Genomic DNA, 24,113 nt, shown 5'->3' on the forward strand with positions numbered 1-24,113 from the left:
CATTAATCTGGAGATTACCAAATCCTTTAATCTGTTTATAATCTCCTTGTTTTTAAAGCTGCTTCTTAGAAACTTTAAATGAACTGGTGTTTTCCATCGGTCTCTAGGTTCAGTATTTGGCAGGATCAGAGAGTCTTCTTGGTGTAACATGTATGGTGCAAGACATTCCTCCCATCTCCTGGCTCAGGTGTCATGGCAGATGACTGTATCAAAGGCTCACATTATTAAATCTTGATCCTGCTGTTTTGTTACCAGGAAATTTAACTCCCCTCAAAATCCCTCCTCATGACTTATGTCTTCTAATTGGTTTTTCTACACTAATACTGTTTTTTTTTTTTAGTTCCTAAGTTTAAAACATGCCTCCAAGGAATAATTGCCCTGATCGCCCTCTCTGGCAAAATTACACTGGAAATCCTTTGTATTTTCTCTATCAAAGTTTCTTTGGATTATTCTGCAGTGAGTGAAACGTGGGAGTGAAATGAGCTCTCTTTTCTATCATGCAAATCCTATTCCAACACTATGCTATTGCATGAGATACATTAATAATTCACATACCAATTCCCCTCTTTTTCCTTCCTTAGGGAATGAGGGTGAGGGACAAACATATCAAAATAATTTTGGCAACCTGCCTCAGACGCAGCAGCAAGCTTGAAGCCCCAGGCACAGGGGTGAGCCAGGGAGGGTTAGTTACTTGTAAAGCATTTTAAAAGCCTCCAGCCATGGGCTCTGAGGGAGAGGAAGGATCCAGGCTGAAAAACACTTCACTATGGAGACACCAGACCAGCTCTCTGCTCTGCCGAATTTCTGAATTGATGCCCGGCCAGTGCATTAGGTCCTGTGCAGCCACCTCTGCTGTGCGGTGCATAGGAGAAGGCTGTGCAGGTCTGTGGCTACTGCCCACCCCTTAACTGCTGCAGTGCCCAGGGGTGAGGTGGCATCCTTGCAAGCTCCCCAGCTGGTCTGCCTCAGCCCACCCTCTGTCTCCAGGATCAGCTCTCCCAGAACACGGCTGCATTATACCAGTAACAGTCTTGCAAGTCCACAGCTCATCTCAGTCCTCACCCCTCCCCACTTAGAAGAGAGAAGAAAAACTGTTTTTAGGGCTGTCAGTCTGGAATCTCTCACAAGAAAAACTCTCTGTGCCACCCCCACCCCCACCCCAAATCTTGAGACCATGCCTTTTTTTACTGAATCATTTTAATCACAACTGAGAAAAATACTACGTAAGAAAAACTCTCTACACCACTCCCACCCCAAATTTTGTGTATTGCCTCAACACTGGTTTTTTTTTTTTTTGCCAGCAGGTAAAAATACCAATTAAACACTTTTTCTTAGCTTCAGTCCATGACAGTTCAATGCACCTGCTGTGCATTATAAATGCTCATCATTGTAGCTGAGGTTATATTATGACCAATGCAGTAATGACTGATCAGTTGTTAAACAACAATTGAGCTCATTAAGGAAAGAACACATATAGATGAGTCATCTTTGTGTAACTACTAGAAAACTGGAACTCTGTACTGCGGTCCAAACAATGGTCAAAGAGTGTGTGTGTTCATGTGCCCTCCTGGGCACCAGCTGGAGGGAGCAGTCAGCCATCCTCGTGGCATGGTTCACAGCTCAGTTGCTAGTGCACCGAGTATTTTCTCTCCCAATTGCAACGTGGTTTTGATCCCATTTGGGTGAGTATGATGAGTAATATAACAAAAAAACAAAAGGTCCCAGCAGAGCGAGTACTGGGAAGAGCACAATTGCTATGAGAAATGTGATCGTGCTGCTTTAACACCAGCCTGCAATTCATGTAGTTGTATTTTGATACAATTTTTTACAAACTCTGTGCTGTAATCACAGATTTTTTGGCATGGTATTTTGAAGTTAGTTAAGCCCTTTAACCTAGAATGCAATTGTGTTTTCTTGTTTGCTTATATTCAACTTCTGCTGATTTCAAAAGGGTGAAATCACTTAAGGTCTTTGACTGGAGGTGTGTATTTCTGTATGGTTTCAGAAAGAGTAGTAAATTATTGCTCAAAGGGTCAAAAACCCCCAAAACAACCTAAACCCTTTTAAAAGGTAACCTGTGGTTCTTTCTGCATAGGATTTCACAGTGTGACGGAGCCTGTGTGTAAGAGAGAGAGAAGAATGGAGAAGTCCAGGAAAAATTTTACTGATTTAGTTGATAAGGCAGTAGCTGCTGCTAACACCCTGCGTCATGACGAACTGCTTTTTTCTTACAAGGGGATTCTCTACCCAGTTACTTTATGTAGTCCTGAAGTATTCAGAGCCATGGAGTCCCTTGAAGCCAGAAGTGATGATGTCATTTTGGCAGGATACCCTAAATCTGGTGAATATAATTTACTTTCTTCATAAATCAAGTAATGTAATGGCAAATAACAAGGTTTGTACTAAATATATATATAATATATATTATTATATTTAATGCTATATATTTAACTAAATAATAGTATTTAGACTTTTCACAAAATTTTGTAGAATTAATTTTGTTCTGAGAAAGCACAACAAAGTTAATGATGAAGATTTTATATAGGGAATTATTCAAGTGGCTGAGAAAAAGACATCTGATTTTCTTTTCTATAGTATGTAAAGGTTTCTGTTATATTTACTTTTTACAGTTATGAAATTAAATGTACAAATTAGAGATAATTAAAGTACAGTTCTCATACCAGAGATAACTAGACCTCCTGATAGTGCAGGATCTGCTTTCACATTTATATTTGTAAAGTTAATAGCTTTATATTTTCTATACAGAATGGAGCTTTTAGGACCTTCACATGCCACACTGCATATTCTCTTTCTTTTTTTCACATAGATGTCAAGAATATCTGAAATGCATAAGTATCAAAAATTATTTTTGTAACACTTGAAGTGAACACACAGATTTTTGACTATTGGGAAATCAAGGGATTTTTGCTAGGGTTGTGGTCTTTACTACATCTTCACTCCTGCCTGAAAGCACCCTATTTTGTCCCATATTGGAGCTACACATTTGGATTGGATGTGTCTCATATCGATTTTAATGTAGCTTTTTCTCTTCTCTAGTGATTGGATTCACACTGTTTTACAGTAAATAGTCACAGTTGACAGGACTGTAAAGTTTTTGCTTTTTTGTCGTGTTTTATTTTTGAAGAAATGCTATGCACCATAATGCAGTTATTAACACTGTAGTGACAAAGATGTGGGAATCTCTTGTCCAGAAGTCAAGAAATGGTAAACTAAAGATGCAAGTTCTCTATAGGCTCTTTTTTATGTTCTGAAAAAAAAAAAAAAGTGTTATGGAAATGTTACTTTAGAGAAATTTTGCTGATTGGTAAAGAAAATGAGCACATGCAGCACAAATTTCAGATCTAGTCCTGTTCCCCCCTGTGCTGAAGTTCTGCAACCCATCTTTCCTTCCAAGAGAATCCTGTGCAGCATGTCAGAAACCATATATAATAAGTTTTGAGGTATAGGTTTATCACATTAATCCCACTTATATTTGTCACAACAAAAAATTATTATATTAATGCATGTTTTCCTATTTGAATCTTTGTGGTTCTTCTCCTTTAATGGTTAGTTTACAATATACAATTTAATTTCTGATGTACTGAGCCATTAGAGTTGGAGAGATGTATCCTTAAAAAGGCAAAAGCTAGGACCCTGAGAGGTGATTGTCCAGATAGTCAGCTGTGATTGTATCACATAAAAGGAATCCAGGTAACTCACCTACCTCTTGACTTTCCTGGCAAATCCATTTCTGTTTATTCTAAAGGGTTTAAAAAAAAAAAAATCTTTTTTTTTTTTTTTTTCCTTTCAGGCACAAACTGGGTAGGTCAAATCTTAGGTGATCTGGTAGCCATATTTGAAAAGAAAACACAGAATGAAGAAAGCAGGGTGAATGATGAAGAACTAGAAGAATTCCCCTACCTTGAAATTGGAGATACTGGGAAATATGAGGTGGGCACAGAATACATATGAAAGCGGTCAAAATTTTGTGCTTCAAATACTGAATATATGGTGTGTGAAAATTCAACTGTTTGATAAGAACTCTCACACTTCTCTGTATGTGGCATCTGGTCAGGATGCTAACGGGTAAATGGACACTTCAGAGGCCTTGAGAGGAGCACATACTCATTAGATGCAGAAGAACTGCAGAAATTCAGTGTAGCATGTTTTCTATTTAAGAAGAGTTTCATGAAATGCCACATACTGAAATACTGGCTTCTGCTGCTTTTACTAGCTCTTCCTCCTCACCCCTTCTCTCTCCTTTTGAGATCCTTCAGCTTTCATATACCCCCATTTAGACTCTGCATCTTACCTTCAGATATGATCGCTTGTCTAACAGAACAAGTTAAATTCATTATCACTGAAGTGATTTAGCAATGGCTAATTTCTTTCCAATTGCTCATTCTCAGGGGCCTTTGAAGATTAGAGCTCCTCAGAGCAGTCCACTAAGATCCCAGGATAACACTTACAAAAAATTAGTACTTCTATCAGCCAATAACTATTGATAAGTTTAGCAAGACAATATTTTATCATAGGCTGATTAAAAGAATAGTTGTATTAACTGAATTGTCTACTTTCTTCCTTCCAATTCTGAAAGCGAATGAACAAACGAGCTTCTCGAAGAATTATGGTTACTCATCTTCTTCCTGAAAATCTTCCCAGCTCTGTCTTCAAAAATAAAGCCAAGGTGAGTGCTGATATTAATGTCTTGAAGAACACACTGACAGATTTTTTTAAGCCAATTTACTTTAAAGCCAAGTACTTTTCTGCCAGTTTTCAGAACCACTCTTATACTTAATGTGCGCAGGGTGGCCATTTCTACATGCTTGTTTAAGTATTACCATTCAACTCACTTAATCTTAGTTTGTCCTTATTGGCACTTTTGTATCAGTCTCCATAAGTGAGATGGGGGTGTGTGTGTGCAATAAATCCTCCAGTAGTAAAATGTATTTTGACACAATTTCCTATGGGATGTATTTTATGGTGTTGTCACAACCACTTTAGCATGTCAAGTTTTGGAGAGAATTTGTATTTTTGTGATTTTTCCCCACTACCTAAAAAACTAATGATGCTTGTATTGAGCAAAATATACTTAGATTCTGCATAATTTGTTTAAAATGCAAAAGATATTTTAATGATTATATGCAATCATCTACACAAGGTACGGAAGCAAAGTGAAATACTTCACCCTCTGAATTTACAGTGAATTTGCTATTTCTGCAAGTACCATACAAGATAGTAGAAGTTCCCCAAACTGAAATTATAAAGTAGACTATTGTTTTCTTCATACTATAGTCTGTTATGTCTTTTATCTTTTTCTAGATATTGTTGCTGACGCGCAATCCAAAAGATTTAGCGACATCTTTTTACCATTTTGCCAATGGCATACCTACTCTTCCCTCCTATGACACCTGGGATGATTTCTTCGTAGATTTCATGACAAAGAAATGTACAGTATATTATTCTGTGTGAATTATTCAAGGCTTTGACTTTGTCTAAAATAATTGCACTTTGTAAATCAGCTTCACTAATATTTTTTGGTTTACAGAACAAAAATGGAGATTAAAGGTTGAAAGTTAGAATTTTCAACTAAAGTTTACTGTACTTGTCTTACTGCCCGAGGATAAGACCTTATCAAAACTGCACTCCCACAAACTACTTTAACTGACACAAACTGCTATTTTCTCTGGAAGAAGCAGTTCCTCCTTATCTTTATCTTGGATCCCCTTCAGCCCGCCTCTCCAATGTCCATTATCTTGTGCCCATGCAGACGTCTAAACACATACACATAAAATTTGATGAGAGAAATGATTTGCACTAACTCTAGTGCATTAAAAAAGAAAGAAAATAATCTCACTAGTTTAAAGGTTCATAAATTCCTCAGTCTGGCATATCACATGGCCAGTAGAAGGGAGGGTTAAGCAAGGTTTTGAACTGGATTAAGGGAGTCAGAGATGGTTTGAGTATTAATAGCTCTTTGGTGGACTCACATCTGTCTTGAAATACTAACAAGTTTTACTGTGCCAACTTACAAATTGTTTCATATGCCTGAGACATGTGCAGGTGACAAAACAGCCTGGAGCAAACCCCGATAATTTGCACAAAAGGGTGTAAACTCTGGCATAGACATGATTAATATTGTCCATGGCTGAGGGATCAGTTTAAGGACTAAAACCTGGTTGATTTCATAAGGAGCTTATCTAATCTTCATTTATGCTTCATCTTATTTTTTTTTAATTTTATTTAGTGCCCTGGGGGTGCTACTTTGAATACCTTTCTAAATGGAACAAATATGCGACTTGTGAAAATGTTATGACAATAACTTACGAAGAGCTAAAAGAGGTGAGTTTACCAATAGTTACCAATATTTTATACATCAAAGACCATTTGTTCCTAATCATTTAACCATTATTTTCATGTAGTGTATTCAAATTGTGTGATACTGTATGAGAGAGAATTTTAATATAAGGGAAGGAAAGGTGAAATTCAAACTTAAAAGCCTTTTGAAAAATTTGTTTGTGAAAATGATTCTTGTTTTCTCTTTAGTTGTGATATAAGCCCAAGTCACTGTAAATCAAAATCCTCAATAATTTTTTTTGAGCTTTTATATATTCAACAGTGTAGATTTTCCTCAACTGTCAATGACATGCAATCTTTTGTGATCTATAGGAAGACAGCTCATATATCCTCTGAAATAATTACAGAAAAGAGAAACACTATGTACCACCTCCACTCCTGCATTCACTGCATGAATACTGCATATACGTAGCCAGCAGGGAGATGTAGGGACGTGCAAACACCTCAGAAAACAGTGTAATCTGTTCAAGTGCCATGTGGTATGTTACATTCCTCTTTTCAGAATCCCGTCCTGGGTGTGAAAAACATAGCTGCTTTCTTTGGGATTCCCCTGACTGAGAAAGAGCTTCAGACTGTGGTAGAGAGAAGCAGCTTCCAGTCAATGAAGAAGAACTCACAGAAGACCCATGGGACATTTGGCAATCTTTTCTTTCGCAAAGGTAGGAAGCTCCAAGAGGTCCAAAGGTAGAAATGTCACACAACCAAGAACCTGGGCCACCAAACCTTTGCTTCTTTTTTGCACACATACTAGCATTATAGATTGATGTCAAGCAGGTTATCACTGTTATGCTTGAGAAGACTAGTCAAGGAGCAGTGGTGAGAAGAGGAAGAGACCCAGCAAGGCTCTGGCAGAAGGTTGCAGCTAGCACAGGAGAAGCAACCACACAGAGAAAATTTTAGAGGCCCACACATGACTGGCAGGAGGGAGGAACTGTCACGTGCCTGAACTCCTGTCTCTGCACCAAGATCACTGATGCTCCAGCCATTAGAGGCTTGCTGGAGCAGGCAAAATTGGGTCAAACGCAATCTGAGTGGCATGATAACACTTTTTTAGGAGAGTGTAGGATCTCCAGAAAGGGCCACTGCCAATCCTCTGTTCACACTCACAGGTTAGAAGTAAGTCTAGCATACAAAAATCAGGTACATAAAGAAGGAGAAACTACTATTGTTTGTGTAGTATAGGGGACACAGACATGAGGGGGGCGATCTGGCTGTCAGAATCTATTTCTGAATTTTACTTTAAAGAAGTCACTGGATAAAAACTCAAGCTGCCAAGGAAACAGAAACCCAACTCTGCTTCCTGCCAGATGATTCTTGATCAAGTCCTCATGATCTTCCACCTTGTCAGTCATAACTCACTGGAGTAGAAAGCTGCAGGGAATCAGGACTTTAGGCTGCTTTTTTTGGACAGAGTTCCCTAAAAGGAGTATATTCTTCTGCATTATAGCAGTTTCACAGATTTGTAGCTCCACTGACTTCACGTAATTATATTGCTGCAAAAATGAGTGAAGTTTTATATTGAAAAATGGAACAACTCCATTTAGTGTACAATGGAACAAGAGTGACAGATCTATAGAACAAAACATAATAAAATGTATTGGTTTTCAAGACTTTATTTGTTTCTTCAAAGGTGGTGTCGGTGACTGGAGGAATCTTTTCAGTGAAGATCAGAACGAGAAAATGGACAGAGCCTTTGAAGAACGTTTAGGAGGAACTAAACTGGGAACAAAGTTAAAGTATGACGTGTACTGTAAAGCCTGAGGAGTACTTGAATTTGGTTAGAGCTAGAGCTTTCCAATGCACTCTCAGATTTTGTGAATGCTATATGCCAGAAAATTAGTTCAAATAATCCAAACACCTTAGAATTACTGTAATAATCCCATTGTAGCAGCCTTTACAGTGACAGTGATGAATAGTGGGCTTTTGTTTTAAAGGCGAGATCTTTGGCTTGCTTTGGCTACACTCATTTGCTGAAGAAGATGGCAACTAACCATATTCAGATAAACTTAACAGTCCTGTTTCTGGAGCTATCACCTAGAAGGAAATGCCCCTTTTCTATTTCTAGACAAACGTAGTCTTTCTAGACTACTTAAATTTATTTAATATGTAGGTTTTTTTTCCAAAAGTGTTTCAAAACAAGCAATATCTTCACAGAAAAGATCACTAGCAAAAATATGGCTCTGGCACAACCTTAACTGATGACAAAGGATATCTTCCCCATGACTTCAGCACAAACTGGGTCAAAATTAGAGGGAGGAGAATGAAGGGGAATGGGGATCAGCATTCTTAGGGATTTTAATCGCTGAATGTAAAATTTCAAGATGGATTCCAGATTATGAGCTGGTGTTAATAGGCAAGATCCTCTCAGAGGCACTGCTTTTATAGAATAATAGAACAGCCCAAATTGGAAGGGACCTCAAAAGATCATCTGGTCCAGCTTTTCCTGGGAAAGGGTGCCTAGATGAGATTATTGCATCTTGAAAACTGTCAGTGATGAGGACTCTTACTACATCCCTTGGGAGGTTGTTCTAGTGAATGGTTGTTCTCTCTGTGAAGAATTTATTTCTTATATTAAGATGAAACCTCTCCTGCTGTGCCTTGCACCCATTGCCTGTTGTCATCTGCATGTGGCTCCTTGTGAATAGAAATCCTCCATCCTCTTTGTAGCTGCCCTTTAAATGCTGGAATACTGTGACGAGGTCCTCCCTGAGCCTTCTCATTTTTGTGGCCCTCCTTTGGACCCCCTCCATTCTGTCTGTGTCTTTCTTGAATTGTGGTCACCAGAACTGGATTCAGTACTCCAGGTGCAGCCTGAGAAGTGCTGAGTTATAGAATCATAGAATCATTTAGGTTGGAAAAGACCATTAAGATCATTGAGTTCAATGGTTAACCTAGCACTGCCAAGTCCACCACTAAACCATGTCCCTAAGTGCCATGTCTACACATCTTTTAAATATCTGCACAGATGGTGACTTAACCACTTCCCTGGGCAGCCTGTTCCAGTGCTTGACAGACCTTGTGGTGAAGAAATTTTTCCTAATATCCAGTTTAAACCTCAGCTGGTGCAACTTGAGGCCATTTCCTCTTGTTCTATTGCTTGTTATTTGGGACTGACACCCACCTCACTGCAACCTCTTTTCAGGTAGTCGTAGTGATCTGTAAGATGTCATGGTTTAACCCTAGCCGGCAACTAGGCACCAGCCAGCCACTTGCTCACTCTTTCCAGGTGGGACGAGGGAGAGAATTGGAAGAGTAAAAGTGAGAAAACTTGTGGGTTGAGATGAAGACAGTTTAATGGGTAAAGCAAAAGCCACATACACAATCAAAGCAAACCAAGGAATTAATTCACCCCTTCCCACCGGCAGGCAGGTGTTCAGCCACCTCCAGGAGATCAAGGCTCCTTCATGCATAAAAATTACTTAGGAAGGAAAATGTCATCACTCCAAACTTCCCCCCTTCCTTCCCCCAGCTTTACATGCTGAGCATGACATCATATGGCACGGACTATGCCTTGGGTCAGTTGGGGTCAGCTGTCCTGGCTGTGTCCCCCCAACTTCTTGTGCACCCCCAGCCTACTTGATGGTGGGGTGGGCTGAGGAGCAGAAAGGTCCTTGACTCTGTGTCAAGGCAGAAGATGCAATAGCTGATAACATCAGAGAGGTTCTGAAATTATGTGACAGAAGAGGCACAATCTAGATCAACAAATGTATGGCTTCATATGTGGAGATTGCAACTTGCAAATTTGGTTATAGAAATAAAATAAAAATACTGAAAGTAGATCTGTGTTCCTAGAAATTCATACAACAGTGACAAAAGGCATTCAGAGGCAGGGTCAGAATATCTGCCTGTTTACATGGCAGTTGTGAACTTGGTGGCTATAGTGTGCTCATGGTCAAACTGTACGTGCCAGCTGACAGTAAAATTGGGAGGACAATTAAAGCAATATCCTTTAGTGGTGAGTCCTAATCATGTTCAACACTGTTCTTAACACAGTGGGCAGACAGTAAAGTATCATATATGACTGACTTTTCAGTCTGGGGATCAGAACAGAGGGCTGAAAGTACTGGGGTAAAATGGGGAAACAATTCAAAACACCACAACAAATCAAGAACAAGTTGGCAAACATGAAGTTCAGTAGAGGTAAGTTTAAAATGCTACGTTTAGAAAAGCAAAACCAGAGGCACAAGTAATTAATGGGGGCAAACCAGTCAAGCAGCACTTGGCATGAGAAGACCTGAGGAATCACACTCAGCAAGGGCTAACATGGTGAAAGTGCTGTGTACGAAAAAAGGTCAAATCTTGTTCTGGCCTACAGTGACAGGAGGATCATACCTAAGACACAGGCAATAATTATTACAGCCTATGGTTGCAGGTCAGACTAAACTGGAGAATGCTGTTTAGGGAGGCGGCAGAGAAATTTAAGGAAGTATCTGGCAGGAGGAAGATAAGCATACTTGATGTACTCTAACAATACAGGGGAGGACTAGAAAGTCACATTAAGTCCCTTCTAGATCTGTACTTGTAGGCATCTTGGAATATGGCATTCGATGTTCTTAATGATCCCCTGTCTGGGTTAATTCTTGTTAAATTGTCACCAAACACTCCAGTTTATGAAACGGGCAAGAGTGTACCAAGTCTGACTTCCTTAAGTCATATTTTTTCCCAGATTAGATCCATACCAGATTTTAGAGTTACATTCCGTACTTTCACTGGCTGAATCCTATTGAAATTTCAACTTTTCAGACACTGGTACTGCCTAAGAGCCCTTGCTTGTGGTGAGGCTTTCCAGGCACACTGGGCATTGAGAAGTAAATGTGAGTAGCACATTTACTTTAGCTAAGAAAGGGAAATAATTGATCTTCAAAGGCTGTTAACCTTGCAGCATATTCAGATGAGAAATTATTTAGGTAGTTGTTATTGAGTCTGGGAGCGATCTTTGGAAAGATTGGGTGCTACACTGCTCACAGGGGAAACACAAGCTCTATCAGTAGTTCCTCAGATATCAATTATACTACATTACCACTACTCTATAAAACTAATTAGATTAAAACTAGTTGGAGAACACCTAAACTAAAATAAACAGTAGACACGCCCTTGCTGATCTGATGGAAAACAAGACCATGACCTGTTTCTGAAGTTTATCCTCTCCTGTGTCATCCCAGAGCTAGGGGTTCAGTCCCTTTCTGCCCTTACAATCTCACCCCGACAGACACAGCTGTTCAGAGCAGTAACATCTCATGTGCTTTTGCTCCATTAGAGATACTCTGTGGATGCTTGCATTCAGTAGGGTAAGGAGGTGGGAAAGTGGAGGATGGAAAAGGCAACCTGCCATATCAGAAAATGAATGTGGGAGACTTGAAGGATGAGTAACTTTTGAGGGGGTGAAAAGTAATCAGAGGTGAAAAATCAATTCAGAAAAACTTGAGAATCTGTTTACAAGGTAAGACATAGTTGACTGACATAATAGCAGTGGTTTTCAAACTTTACCACTGCTAGATGCTTGCCAATTGTAAAAAAAACACAAAAACAAAAACAAAAACAAAAACAAAAGAAAAGAGAGTATCTTTCTTTCTGGTTTAGTCTTTTTTCTTTTCCTTTTAACCTATGCTTCCTGAAATTATATACTTCCACTGAAGAGGAAAGAGGATTTTTACATTGTATTTCTGTCTATTTGCTTTAAAGAGGATGAAGAAACCAGAAGAATTATACCAGCCCATCACACACCTCATGTCTTCTCCCCAATCAATTTTCCAAAAGAAGGCTAAGGTGAATCTTTTTGTGTTGTACTGCAAATGTGCCTGCTAACAGCATTTCCATCCAAGGCAGATTTTCAGGTAGATGAATTGAACAACTCAGAGTTTTCCCTGGAGACCATGTGAGATGTACTACAGTCGTACAGCCTTCCTCCAGGGTTGCCTGCTTGCCCCAAGATACTCAGTTGATGGGCAGACAGCTCTGAGACTGGGACTCCCGGCACCCTCAGGACACCTGGCTCCCCTGAGCCTCTCCAGAGAAGACAGGGCTGCTCTGAGCCCTCCCCTGTGCTCCCCTGTGCTTGGGCTCAGGGTCCAAGGGCTAAAGGACCCTGAGGCACCAGTGTCTGCAGTGGCTCAGGTGACAGGCTGTTAAAGATTTCACATTGAGGTGATCTGGCTCCCTCAGGATTCAGGCAGCTGGCTCTGGAGGCAGGAAGAAAGATGCTATTTTCTTGACGCTCTTACTCCTTACTATTGGTGAATGAGAGGAAATTTTCCTCTGCAACTCAGAGTAAACACATGGGCAGAAAATTGAAAACAATAACAAAACTGGTAGAAGGCATAATATATGAAGAGTTTCCCCAGTTTTTATGAGTAAAGTAGCACTACTAGAGAAAATATTTCCAATAAAATGGTCTATTTTGATGGTTCTGCATTTTGGGAGACCAGAAAAATAATTTGAAATGAATCTTTTTATGTAACTGTAAGCAATCTTCCTTCCAGGTCTTAAAATCGTGCTTATCTTCTGAAAAGGCATCAGCCAGAATGCCAGTAACTCCCACACCAAGAACAATTTTACCCAAAGATTAGGTTGTGGACGTGTGTAGAGAGAAATAAAACTGCAGTCATACAGGTAGAATTTGACCCAAGCTAATGCCATACCTGAGTATTAGATCTTCACATGAAAGGAACCCTCCTGTAGGATTTGGTGAAGTAAAAGTCTCAAATGTGGGTATTTAATCATGAGAAGTATGGCTTAGGTGTTACTTGTCCTTAGCTCTGGAGAAACCTGAAATGATGATGTTACAGTAAATGCCTGCAGGGTAGAGCCACCATCTGGAAAGCAGTTGCAGGCTTGGATGTGTATCCATTAGTGGAGTGTCCTGGTTTTGGCTGGGGTAGAGTTAATTTTCTTCCTAGTAGCTGATGCAGTGCTGTGTTTTGGGTTGAGTATGAGAATAATGTTGATAACACACTGATGTTGTAATTATTGCTAAGTAGTGCTTACTCTAAATCAAGGACTTTTCAAGTTACCCATGCTCTGCCAGTGAGCAGGTGCATGAGGAGCTGGGAGGGAGCAGAGCCAGCACAGCCACAGGGGTATTCCACAGCATAGAACATCATGCGGAGATTACAAACTGGGGGAAGCTGGCTGAGGAGGGGCAGGATCTCTGCCGAAGGACTGGCTGGGCATTGGGCATTGGGCGGTGAGCAATTGTATTGTGCAGCACTTGGGGTTTGGTTTGGTTTGGTTTTTTTTCTTCTCTCTCCCTCTCCTCTTCATTACAATTACTATTGTTGTTGGTTTAATTGCTGTTATTATTATTACTTTATTTTAACTACTAAACTGTTCTTATCTCAACCCACAGGTTTTACTTTTTTCCAGTTCTTCTCCCCATCCTACTGCGGGGTGGGTGGTGGGTGGGGAGTGCGGGGGAGTGAGAAGAGAGCTGCTTGGTGTTACTTAGTTGCTGGCTGGGGTTAAACCATGACATGGAGTCAATGGCAATCAAGGTTGAGATCCCCTACCCATGTGCCTGCTACATGCTGCTTCTCCAGTCAGCAAATTGCACTGCATTTTCAGTTAAAAATATTTCATGGAATATTCTTTATAGGTCTTTCTTTGGTTAATATTTAGAATGCTATTAGTTGTTGCCCCAATAGATTGCTGTTCCAAGTATCAGCAGCAGCACAGACTCTATGTCACTATTGTCAGCATCCGGTCCTGTAATTTCAAAAGGAGTCAGCAGAGTACAGAGTTAATCAGTGACTCGTACCTTCGTTCCTGAGTCAACACCCAATCTGCTACTATGTTGTATAAAGTTTTTCTGCACTGTGGGAAGACAGCTTGTATCTGTTTGTTTGAAAAGAGTTCCACAGTGATACAAACATGAGCAGAAATCGGGAAAGAGTCATTGAAATCTTGGATAAATCTTTTTCACAGAGTGACAAGGTTTCCCCAGAAGACACGCTCTTTTCTTACAGAGGTGTTTTATACCCAGCTATACTTACCAGCCCAGAAACTTTGGAAGCTCTGAAATCCTTTGAAACCAGGAGTGACGATGTGATTCTAGCAGGCTATCCTAAAACAGGTGAGTGTTGTTTTCTTGATACGTAGCACACAATGCTGCATTCTGGAAGTTTGTGCATCATTTAACACAGCAATAATACCTGAGAAAAGCTTATGGTTACATCAGACTGCATAGGATCATTTAGTTAAGTTGTAAGGCATCTCTGAACGTCAAATAATACAACCTCCTGCTCAAAGACCTAACCTTCAAAGTTAGGTTTGGTTACTCAAGGCTTTGTTCAGAAGAGTTTTAAAACTTTGTGGGTGGACATTCACCACTCAATGGAAATCTATTGTAGTGTTTTCCCACTGTAGTGTCTTTTTGGGGCTTGTTTCTTGGGAGTTTTGTTTGTTTGTTTGTTTGTGTGTGTACTTCTGTGCAGTCAGACATCCCCTTGTGATTTGCAGTATGGCCCTTTTGTAATTTTCTGGCCAATTTTCGGAAGAGTTGGCTCTGACTTCATTATAACCTCCAGTACTAGAAGACTGCAGTAAGATTCCCCCATGCATTATTATATTTTTTTTTTCTCCATCCTGACCAAACCAAGCCTTTCTATGCATTTCATTTCCTCCAGCTCCCAGTGATTTAATTGAAGCCCAGCAAGACTCACTTCAGATTCTCAAAATCACTTGTGCTTCAGTGCAGGAACTGCAGACAGTATTCAAATGGTGAACTCACCAGTGCTGGGTAAAGCAGGATAATCACACCCCTTGATATTCTCCCCAGTCTTGCTAATACAGGAAAGTATGTTCTTACCCTACTTACTGCAAGGGCAATACAGGGAGTATATCCTGCTAATGAGGGCAGACAAACTGCAGTTTCCACAGATTTACTGCATTGCAGGATGCAGGTGATGCCCCTGTATCTAAATGGAAAGAAAGACATAAATGCCATCAGGACTCTTGGATTATTTCCTCTCTTTCACTATGGGCATTTTAGATTCCTTCATTTTTTCCCTATTCACTTTAGAGAAATATCTTAATATCTTAAATATCTTAAATTTTCAGAAAACGAGGAATTGTTGGTCCTTAATACATCCCCTTTGTGTGCAGCACAGGCAGAAATGATTTAAAGGTGTGAGGGTCCACCTGCACATTCCAGAAGGTATTAGTTGAATACTGAGACTGAGACTTTCTGAGCACAGGCCCTCACATGCCAGTTTTTCTAGGTTGCAGAGACCAAGACAGCTAAGCCTGGTGCAAAGATGGTGACAGGATCCTGACGGTCTGGTGGTTTGGTTGATGACCCGTTCTGATGCCAGTTATGGAAGCCTAGCTGGGGGCTGGGAATGAGGCCAAACTGTGTTGATCATGAAGAGACTAAACCCAAGCTGGCTGGGAGGAGGGAACAGTGTGTTCCCAAAGATAGCACTGTGGAAGGAGAGCAGAAACAGCCAAGGGACAACTCAGTTGGCCTTGTGCGGGGGGCTCCACTGCTCTTGGGTAATTTCCACAGGGAGTAGTCTGAGGTGACCAAAAGGCGCCAGAGCTGGAAAGAGCAGTAGTGGTCTGCTTCTGTTTCCACTGAGGGGTGGGATGTACTTCTGAAGTGAGCAGGGTAGCACTCCACAACATCTGGCTGACAGCTTTGTCCCTGTTGGTGTTTGGCATCCTCTTCTTGATTATTGTCCAGTGTTGTGGTTTAACCCCAGCCAGCAAATAGGTACTCCCCCCTGGTGCAATGGGGGAGAGAAACAGGAGGGTAAAAGTGAGAAAACTTGTCAGTTGAGATAAAGGCAGTTTAACAGGTAAAACAAAAGCTGCATGCACAAGCAAAGCAAACCAAGGAATTCATTCACTACTTCCCATGGGCAGGCAGGTGTTTAGCCATCTCCAAGAAAACAGGGCTCCATCACGCATAATGGTTACTAGGGAAGACAAATGCCATCAGTCCAAACATCCTCTGCTTCCTTCTTCCTCCAATTTTTTTGCTGAGCATGACATCATATGGCATGAAATATCCCATGGGTCAGTTGGGGTCAGCTGTCCCAGCTGTGTCACCTGCCAATTTCTTGTGCACCCCCAGACCACTCGCTGGTGGGGTGGGGTGAGAAATGGGAAAGGCCTTGGCTCTGTGTGAGCACTGCTCAGCAATAGTTAAAACATCCCTGTATTAGTGACACTGTTTTCAGCACAAATCTAAAACATAGTCCCATACCAGCTACTATGGGGAAATCTAACTCTATTGCAGCCAAAACCAGCACACCCACTTGTTGAGAGGGTAAAGTAGAATATGGGTTCACATTTATTTGGCAGGATATCCTGTCAGCCAGGCTGACATGGAAAAATGCAGTTCTATGGATGTGTTACTGGTGTCTTTATCCTTTCAGGAACCAACTGGCTTGATGCAATGGTGAGCGAGTTGGAGTCAACTGATGCCAAATATACAGAAGAAGAAATGAAAGAGCGAATAAATGCTGAAAAGAAGCTAGAGATATTTCCACGTCTAGAATCTGGAGATCCTGGAATATATGAGGTTGGCAGGGACTTAAAATATCGGCATTGCTCTTCTTATGGGTAGCAATAGCTGAAAGGCAATGGCTGATCTCAGAGGTAATGGAGAGCCTAGAGCCTTAACAATAGCTATGGTCTACACAAGTACCATGTGCTATTGCCCTTGGTGTGTCAACACAAGGGCCTCAGTGCACAGACAGTGCTGAGAAGCCACAGGGGGCTTCACAGCCCTTGACCCAGTGGCTTTGATCAGTAAGACCTTTCTCTTGGTGTCCTTTCCTTAGACCTGTCTCATGTGAAATAGTGCTTTGTGGCAGAGGCTGGCAGAAGCCTACACCACCAGGGTATCCCCATGGGTTTTCTAAGGGATAAAATCTTTCTTCTATGGTCTTATGTTTTCTTATTACCCAAAATTCATGAAAAGGCACATGTCACTGAATAAGCTACTTCTGCCTTGTTACATTTCTTCCTATTTGCTTTAAAGAGGATGAAGAAACTGCCTTCCAGAAGAGTTATACTCACCCATCTGCCACCTCATCTCCTGCCCCCATCCATTCTCCAAAGCAAGGCTAAGGTGAGTATTCTTTTTGCATCACACTGCAAAAGATTTTCCATGGCAAATTAGCTTTCCTCTGTCTGTGTGATGTATTTTCTGCACTTTCACCTGGGTTGGTCAATGCACAGGCACATTTCCAAGGCTGAATAGGCAGAGTGCTCTATGCTGGGGTTGTGAACAGCACCAGCTTTGCTGACTCAAGAGGTTACTATCCGTGGGTTTGTTGCTGGCTGTCACTGTTCCTTCAAATGTCCTTCAGAAAGATGCTTCCACATTTGTGTCAAAAAATCAAGCAAGGAAAGCAGTTTGCTTTGGCTTTAACTTGCCTCCGAGGCCAGGGTATCTGTGGAAAATCCATCACAAGCTGGGGCTGAGATAGTCTTGAATGGAAATTGCTGCAAATAGAAGCAGGGTAAACCCACAGCCTGATTGTGGCTCTCCTGTTCAGTAGCCCATGAACTCATTTCTCTAGATTGGAACTAGCTCAGAAATATGTCCAAAGGCATCACTGAAAAGCATCTTGTTTTCAGTCTGAAGCTTGCATTAGTAGCCAGTGGCTTGCCAAAGCTCTGATTTCTTGGTCAAGACAAGGAATTAGACCAGCACTCTATATGGTCTGTGATTCTATGTGATGTCTTCAGAAGATGGTGTTTTGATCAGTCACCAAATCAGAACCAAATTATGTGTTTTCTTCCTCCAGATCCTTGTGCTGGTTCGGAACCCCAAAGACACCGCTGTCTCCTATTACCACTTCTACAACAACATGCCAGTGCTGCCATCCTTTGCCTCCTGGGATGAGTACTTTGTAGCCTTCATGAATGGGAAATGTACTTTACCCTGCATCCTCTGTCATTCCTCCTTACATGAGGGGCATACACAGGACCCTGTGCATGGTAGTCCTACTCCAACATGTCTTACCAAGGCACTCCCAGGAGAGGCAGACAGGCACATGTTATGGCAGAAACAGGGAGTACCAAAGAATCAGTTTCTTTTCTCGCTAACTCAGAATGAAGAGAAAGCTTTAGCCTGACTTTTCCATTCCTGCAATAGAACTTGTGGTTCGGTGCTACCTAGTGGCCAGAACTGGGGGATCCTTCACTGCCCTCAGCTGAAAGAACAGACATGTTGAGCCAGTCACCACTCCACCATCCTGGTGCCAAGCTTAGAGAGCTGTCTGGGCTGACTCCTCTGATTTCATAAGGGCCTGTTTTGGGGAATACTCTGCACAACTATATCTCTTCTTTGTCTGCAGTGGCCTGGGGTTCCTACTTTGACCACTTAGTGGAATGGAACAAGTACATTGATCATGAGAGGATCATGATGATAAGCTATGAGGAACTCAAAGAGGTGTGGCATCTCACCCAGCTCTTCCTTGATGAGCACACTGTGCACCCATCCTGATACGTATGGCTGTGGGGAAGAAGAAACTCTTGGATCAAGCTTGTCTGCCTCTTTAGAAGGCTGTGCCTTTCTAAGCTACTCTTTTATGTTTGGGTGAAGCTTGTGGGGTTTAGGAGGAGGATAGCCTTGCCTATTTGTAGAAGTACTCATACCTGGCACAGGCACAGTTGCTTTCGGGAGAGAAGAAAAGGCCTTGGAGCTGAGGATACCATGTAGGTTCCCTCTGTTAGAGCTCTTAGAGTTCCTTGGTGACACTATGGGAAACAGCCTCTTCTGCTGCACTTCCCATCAGATGCTTGCTCCATACCACAGCCATGGTGTCAAGCCTTTTGGTCTCACCTCTGTGCTATGTTCCTCTGGCCAGGACCAGGTACTGGGAATGAAAAGGATTGCTGCCTTCTTTGGATTCTCCCTGTGTGAGGAAGATTTCCCCAGAATTGCGAAGAAGACCGGTTTCCAGGCTATGAAAGAGAAATCCAAGGAAACCCATGGAAAGTTTGGGGACATCCTCTTCCGGAAGGGTAAGTCTCTGAAAATGGAGAATCTATCTTCTAAAGTAGAACCCCAGAAGGAGTTCTGAGTAGGTTTCCCCACTTAGCCATGAGCTCACTGGGCTTTCTTGGAAAGACAAGTGTGGGTGAGATCTCTTCTGTGGCATACTGTACAGCCAGCTTCTGCCATTAACGAGATTTGGGAGAAACGTACCAGAGTGCCAGGCTTAAGGTCCTCAGCCATTGCTTCCATGTTGCTCTATTTCCCTGTGGCAGCCCTGGTTAGCTAGCCAAGTGAGGTGTGAAGGTGCAGGCCAACACTGGTGTAGGTTATGCCAGCAGTTATGAACTAAATCTGCTTGGGCTGCATGGTTACTTTTTACAGAGGGGTTGTGGTGTGGTGATTGCCCAGCAGTGTGGTGATGAGGCTGGTCATGCATCCAGGCTGCACATGTCACTTCATGAAAGTCACCTTTGGGAGAAGGTGTGCTAATGGGACAAGAGTCTCTTGAACCTCAAGGGTTCTCACTGCCCTGCTGACCTCGCAGGCACCTTCTTGTTACGTACCCAGTGAGAACTAAGGAATGGTTTCAATATAGTTCCTCTTAACGGGTGTGTCTGTGGTGGCCCCAGAGATGGTCCCTGACCTACCTGGGGCCAGGGTCAGAGCTCTGGCAGCCCAGCTGTACTTCATGGCATCATGAGTCTTTGGTTTCTGACTACCGTGGGCATGGGCTTGCTTTTATCCCTTTCTTTCACCACTCCTTGGAGGAAGAATGATTTAACTACTCCCCTTTTTACCATCTGTCCCACTGTCTCAGATAACTTCCTCCTTCAGGAGGAGGAATGCATGAATGAGCTTTCCCTTGTGACAAAACCAGGCTCCACTCTCTTCTGTGTAAAAGCTTCATGAAATCACCTTGGAAACCCCCTTGTGTGTGGGTGTGGGTGTGGGGCAGGGGGGCGGGGGGAAGGCATGCAGGCAGCCCACCAGCAATGCTCCTTGTGGCCTGGCTGCAGCCTGTACTTCTACTTTTGCTATCTTGCCTCTTCCAGGCAACCTCAGGGGCATAAATCCGATCCTTCCAGCCTCATGAGGGCAAAGATTCTGAGGTTCTACCCCCTTGCTGCCTAGATATTATTCTGTCTGAGGACTGGCTGCCTTCAGCTTTTGATACTTCTTGTACCAGGAGTTGTTGGGAACTGGAGAGACCTCTTTTCTAAAGCTCAGAATGAAGAAATGGACCGAAAATTTGAAGCTTGCCTAGGAGGAACAAAGCTGGCGGAAAAGATGAAATATGATGTGTACTGCAAGGCCTGAGAATAAGCAGATGAGCAGCATGACCGCAAGTCATGTTCCAAAGGTTCTCCAAAGGTGGACAGTCCCCATGTTTTCTCCCCATGAGAAAAGAGAGAAATCCCTCAGAGATCTATCTGGCACCTACAAGCATTAAGATGGTAATTCTTAGGTGTTGTCTGGGTCTAGGGCATGTACTTTGCTTGGTGCAACCAAATAAAATGTGTGTGTCTTGAGTGAATGTCCGGCATCCTTGCTGGAGGAACATGGTGCACAGGCATCATAGTACCAGCCTCGTGGTGTCCCTGTGGCTGCTTCATGGCCTGAGATGGTGAGTGATGCCTCTGCAGCAGTCAATGGCGAGGCAGAGGGACCAACACAGCATCTCTCCTCCTGGCGCATAGTGACGTCTGAACCCCTAAATGTCTGTGTAGAGGGAGAACATGACAATCTAGATTTAGAACTGCTACAGTTACCATGGTGTTGACATTTATGCAGCAAGGTCAGAAAGGCCTTTGATGCTTTGGCAAACTACTCACTGTGGTGCAGAGTGGGACTCCTTGAGCTCTTACTGCCACAAACTCAGTAATGAGCATGAACAAGTAATGAACACCTATTTGTTTTCTGGAGTGGCTTGCTCCCATTGGCCTCTCTGGGGACAGTTAGGTAAGTGGCAAGTGGGAAGAACCATGGCTTTTGAAGGGAAGGATGGGGGCAAGAAGCCCCTTGATGACCCTGTTGCTAAACTATTAAAACTGCATTTTTTCGACAATAAATATATGTATGCTACATAAGTATGTTTTACACACCCTCCTTGGTGGTGCAGATGTCCTTGCTACATCTGTGCAGAACATGATGCACAACCTTTTGTCACAACCACTCTTCTGGAAAAACAGAAAAGTTGAGGAAATATCAATTCCATCTGGCAAAGGGAATTCAGTTCCTTGGAAGAGGGATTCCTCCGCCATATTTCCAGACATGTATCTGCAGGACTCCCGCACCAAATTAAGATTATAAATGGAGCAACCAGCAACCAAAAATGCAATTAACAAAACCGGGAAATTGTTAAGGCCCTGTCAAAGCCCTGACTGCCCCTGCTCAGGCCCCTGGGGGTCGCCCCACCCTGCCCATGGCCCAGGACACCATGTCAGCTCCCAGGGCTGTCAGCCCCTGCCCCAGCAGTGCTGCAGCAGGGTGGGCTCCAGCTCCTCACAGTCCTGTCTAGCCACAGGCCCTGCAAGCTGGAGCTATGCAAGGGCCCATGTCCTGACCCATCCTCAGCCCACCAGTGTCCCCTGGGGCCGGGGCTGCCCTGGCTGGGGTGGTCAGGCCCTGCCGCTGGGCCCTGCCCTACATCTCCCTGAGGGTTGCAGGTTCAGCTCTGATGCTGAACCACTCACAGCCTGCTTCTCTGTCAGATTTTCTAAACTTCCAGAGCTGCCCATGTGAAACTGCTTTGCACTGAGGTGTGTTTCTCTGAACATGGCAATTCTGGGTTTGTAGGTTTTCATTCCCAGAAAAGTAGGACTTTGTCTAACTCTGGGCTTCCATGGATGAAAAGAGACAAGCAACCATGTCCCATAATTTTAGATTTAGCAACATTTTAATCTATTCCTAAATACATGCCCTTTACTATTTCATACTGGTGATAGCAAAAGCTATCTAAATAACAGAAAGCCATGTGCATCTCAGTGTCTGCAAGGAGATGAACAAGGGAACAAGGCTGACCAGAAATGGGGAAACAGTCACTGAAAAATTCAAAAGGCAAAAAGATGTTTTTTTCCTGCAAAGGCATTTTGTAGCTTAAAGGCTCTTAGCAGCCAAGGAAGTTTGGAAGCTCTGAAATCCTTCAAAACCAGGAGTGATGATGTGATTATCAACATCTTTCCTAAAATGGGTGAGTCTTGCTTGCCTGTTGAAGCTGCTGCAATCCAGAAGTGTGCGACTGCACATAACACAACAATAATGTCCACGACAGGTTAATGATGACTTCAGTCTGCTGTGGAGGCAGAGAAGCAGGGGTTGTTCCATCAGGAGGGCAGGAGGATTGGTGTTTCCACAGACTTCTTCCACTGCAGGATATAGGTCATTCCTGTGTACTGGGTGGAGGTACAGACACACTGGACACCCAGACTCTTGGGCCTTTTTCCTCTCCCTTCCCATGCCTTTCAATCCCAGAATTTGGGATTACTGAATACCTTAATGTTTCCTCCTAATCACTTAGAGAAATATCTTAGCAGTCCATTTAAAGAAAAACAAGTGGAGGTGATGTTTGATCTGCATTACAGCCACTTCATACTCAACTCAGAATTTTATTTCTCGGGGAGGAAATGTATAAAATTGTGTCTCATGTAAATATCAAAATTATTTTAGATATTTGACATTTGAGTCATAACATCTTGAAGTTCCAACCAATCTTAAAAGAACTTTGTTAGAAAATCCTTTATGTGACTCATTTGAAACGTGATGTGGCCAAGATTCAACCCGCTTAATTAGATGGTGTGGTGAATAATGAGTAAGCTGAGAGAAATGCAGCCTAACTTTCAGCTCAACAGAAGGAAAGGGCTTCTGGCTTCTAAAACAATATTTCTTACAGAAATCGCAGCAATATGGCTTGGAGAGATGAGCTCAGACTCTCCTGCTGGTTAAAAGGCTTAAAATGCATTTGGTCATTAGGAGGTAATGTAACAATTGCACAGAAACACCTCTGAAAAGCAGTAAAAACATTGGATGGAACCTAAATTCTTTTAGTTTTTGAAGACTTATTTTTGACTGGTTCCTCCAATTTTTTTTTGGAGGAATTGATGAATTTTATTTCCTTTTGACTAAGTTGTCATGCCTGACTGTTTTGCATTTGTTTCTACAGATACAGTCACCATTTTTTTCTGATTTCTGTTATCATATAGTTTCCCAACTGATGTTACCCAACCCTGCTTAAAGGATTTATTTCTCCAGACCTCCCAGTCTATATATGCTTATGGGTATACAGGCTGAAAACGGGGGCTATAAAGAAACACCCCCCTTCCTAAGACACGCAGCTCTTAATATTTTTTCTTCCTTGTTTTTTAAATATTATCTATAGTTCACCGTGCTACCTATTTCTAGTAAAATGTTTATTTTATATTCATTTCCAAACCCATTAAAGAAAACAAAAGAATTATTTTCCAGAAAAGCACTATCAACCTCATGGGGTTTTTCAAACCCCACTTGTGGTTTTTCAAAGCAAGGCTAAGGTGAAACTTCTTTTTTATTTAATCTAAAACTACTGTTATTAATAGCATTTTCATACTGATTTGTTCTCCATTTCCTGTGTAAAATGTCTTTTCTGAGATCGTATGTAGGCTTTAGAGGGGTAATTATACATTTCTGAATGTGAAGTGATGAAGTGATGTTTACAGAAACTGTGGATGCACGTTCTCTTGCAGCTGCAACTATAATGGGTCCATAGGTTATTGCTGCCTTCAGCTCATCCCTGCCAAATAAACTGTTCCCACAAATTTCCTTGGGGGGC

The 24,113-nt window shown here is 42.1% G+C and overlaps 2 protein-coding genes across 7 annotated transcripts in view; both read left to right on the plus strand.

The window, feature by feature from the left end:
* The first annotated feature begins 1,574 nt into the window (after positions 1-1,574).
* LOC119150215 (sulfotransferase 6B1-like) lies at positions 1,575-9,017 on the plus strand. Its single transcript, XM_037392555.1, has 8 exons — positions 1,575-1,682; positions 2,096-2,341; positions 3,812-3,951; positions 4,598-4,687; positions 5,323-5,449; positions 6,248-6,342; positions 6,860-7,016; positions 7,988-9,017. The coding sequence occupies exons 2-8, from the start codon at positions 2,140-2,142 to the stop codon at positions 8,116-8,118; spliced, it is 942 nt and encodes a 313-aa protein (XP_037248452.1). The 5' UTR covers positions 1,575-1,682; positions 2,096-2,139; the 3' UTR covers positions 8,119-9,017.
* Positions 9,018-14,098: 5,081 nt separating this feature from the next.
* The window catches only part of LOC119149992 (sulfotransferase 6B1-like), a 30,084-nt gene continuing 20,069 nt past the window's right edge, over positions 14,099-24,113 (plus strand). For 3 of the 6 annotated variants that reach the window (XR_005104910.1, XR_005104911.1, XM_037391999.1), the window contains exons 1-6: positions 14,099-14,425; positions 16,734-16,879; positions 17,342-17,431; positions 18,114-18,240; positions 18,666-18,760; positions 19,179-19,335. Coding sequence is in view for 4 of the 6 variants with exons in the window: in XM_037391999.1 (XP_037247896.1) it covers positions 14,224-14,425; positions 16,734-16,879; positions 17,342-17,431; positions 18,114-18,240; positions 18,666-18,760; positions 19,179-19,335 (817 nt within the window). In the remaining 2 variants the exon portion in view is untranslated. Of the gene's footprint in view, positions 14,426-16,733; positions 16,880-17,341; positions 17,432-18,113; positions 18,241-18,665; positions 18,761-19,178; positions 19,336-20,361; positions 20,840-24,113 lie in introns of those variants that run through there. The other 3 variants (XM_037391997.1, XM_037391998.1, XM_037391996.1) reach the window with 3 other exon arrangements.

The sequence above is a fragment of the Falco rusticolus genome, chromosome 6 (genome assembly GCF_015220075.1).
Source record: "Falco rusticolus isolate bFalRus1 chromosome 6, bFalRus1.pri, whole genome shotgun sequence".
Classification (NCBI taxonomy): Eukaryota; Metazoa; Chordata; class Aves; order Falconiformes; family Falconidae; genus Falco; species Falco rusticolus.

Coding starts and splice junctions, on each gene's coding strand:
- LOC119150215 (XM_037392555.1), top strand. CDS start 2,140: ATGGAGAAGTCCAGGAAAAATTTTACTGATTTAGTTGATAAGGCAGTA. Junction 3,952..4,597: donor GAGATACTGGGAAATATGAG/GTGGGCACAGAA, acceptor CAATTCTGAAAG/CGAATGAACAAACGAGCTTC. Junction 4,688..5,322: donor TCTTCAAAAATAAAGCCAAG/GTGAGTGCTGAT, acceptor ATCTTTTTCTAG/ATATTGTTGCTGACGCGCAA.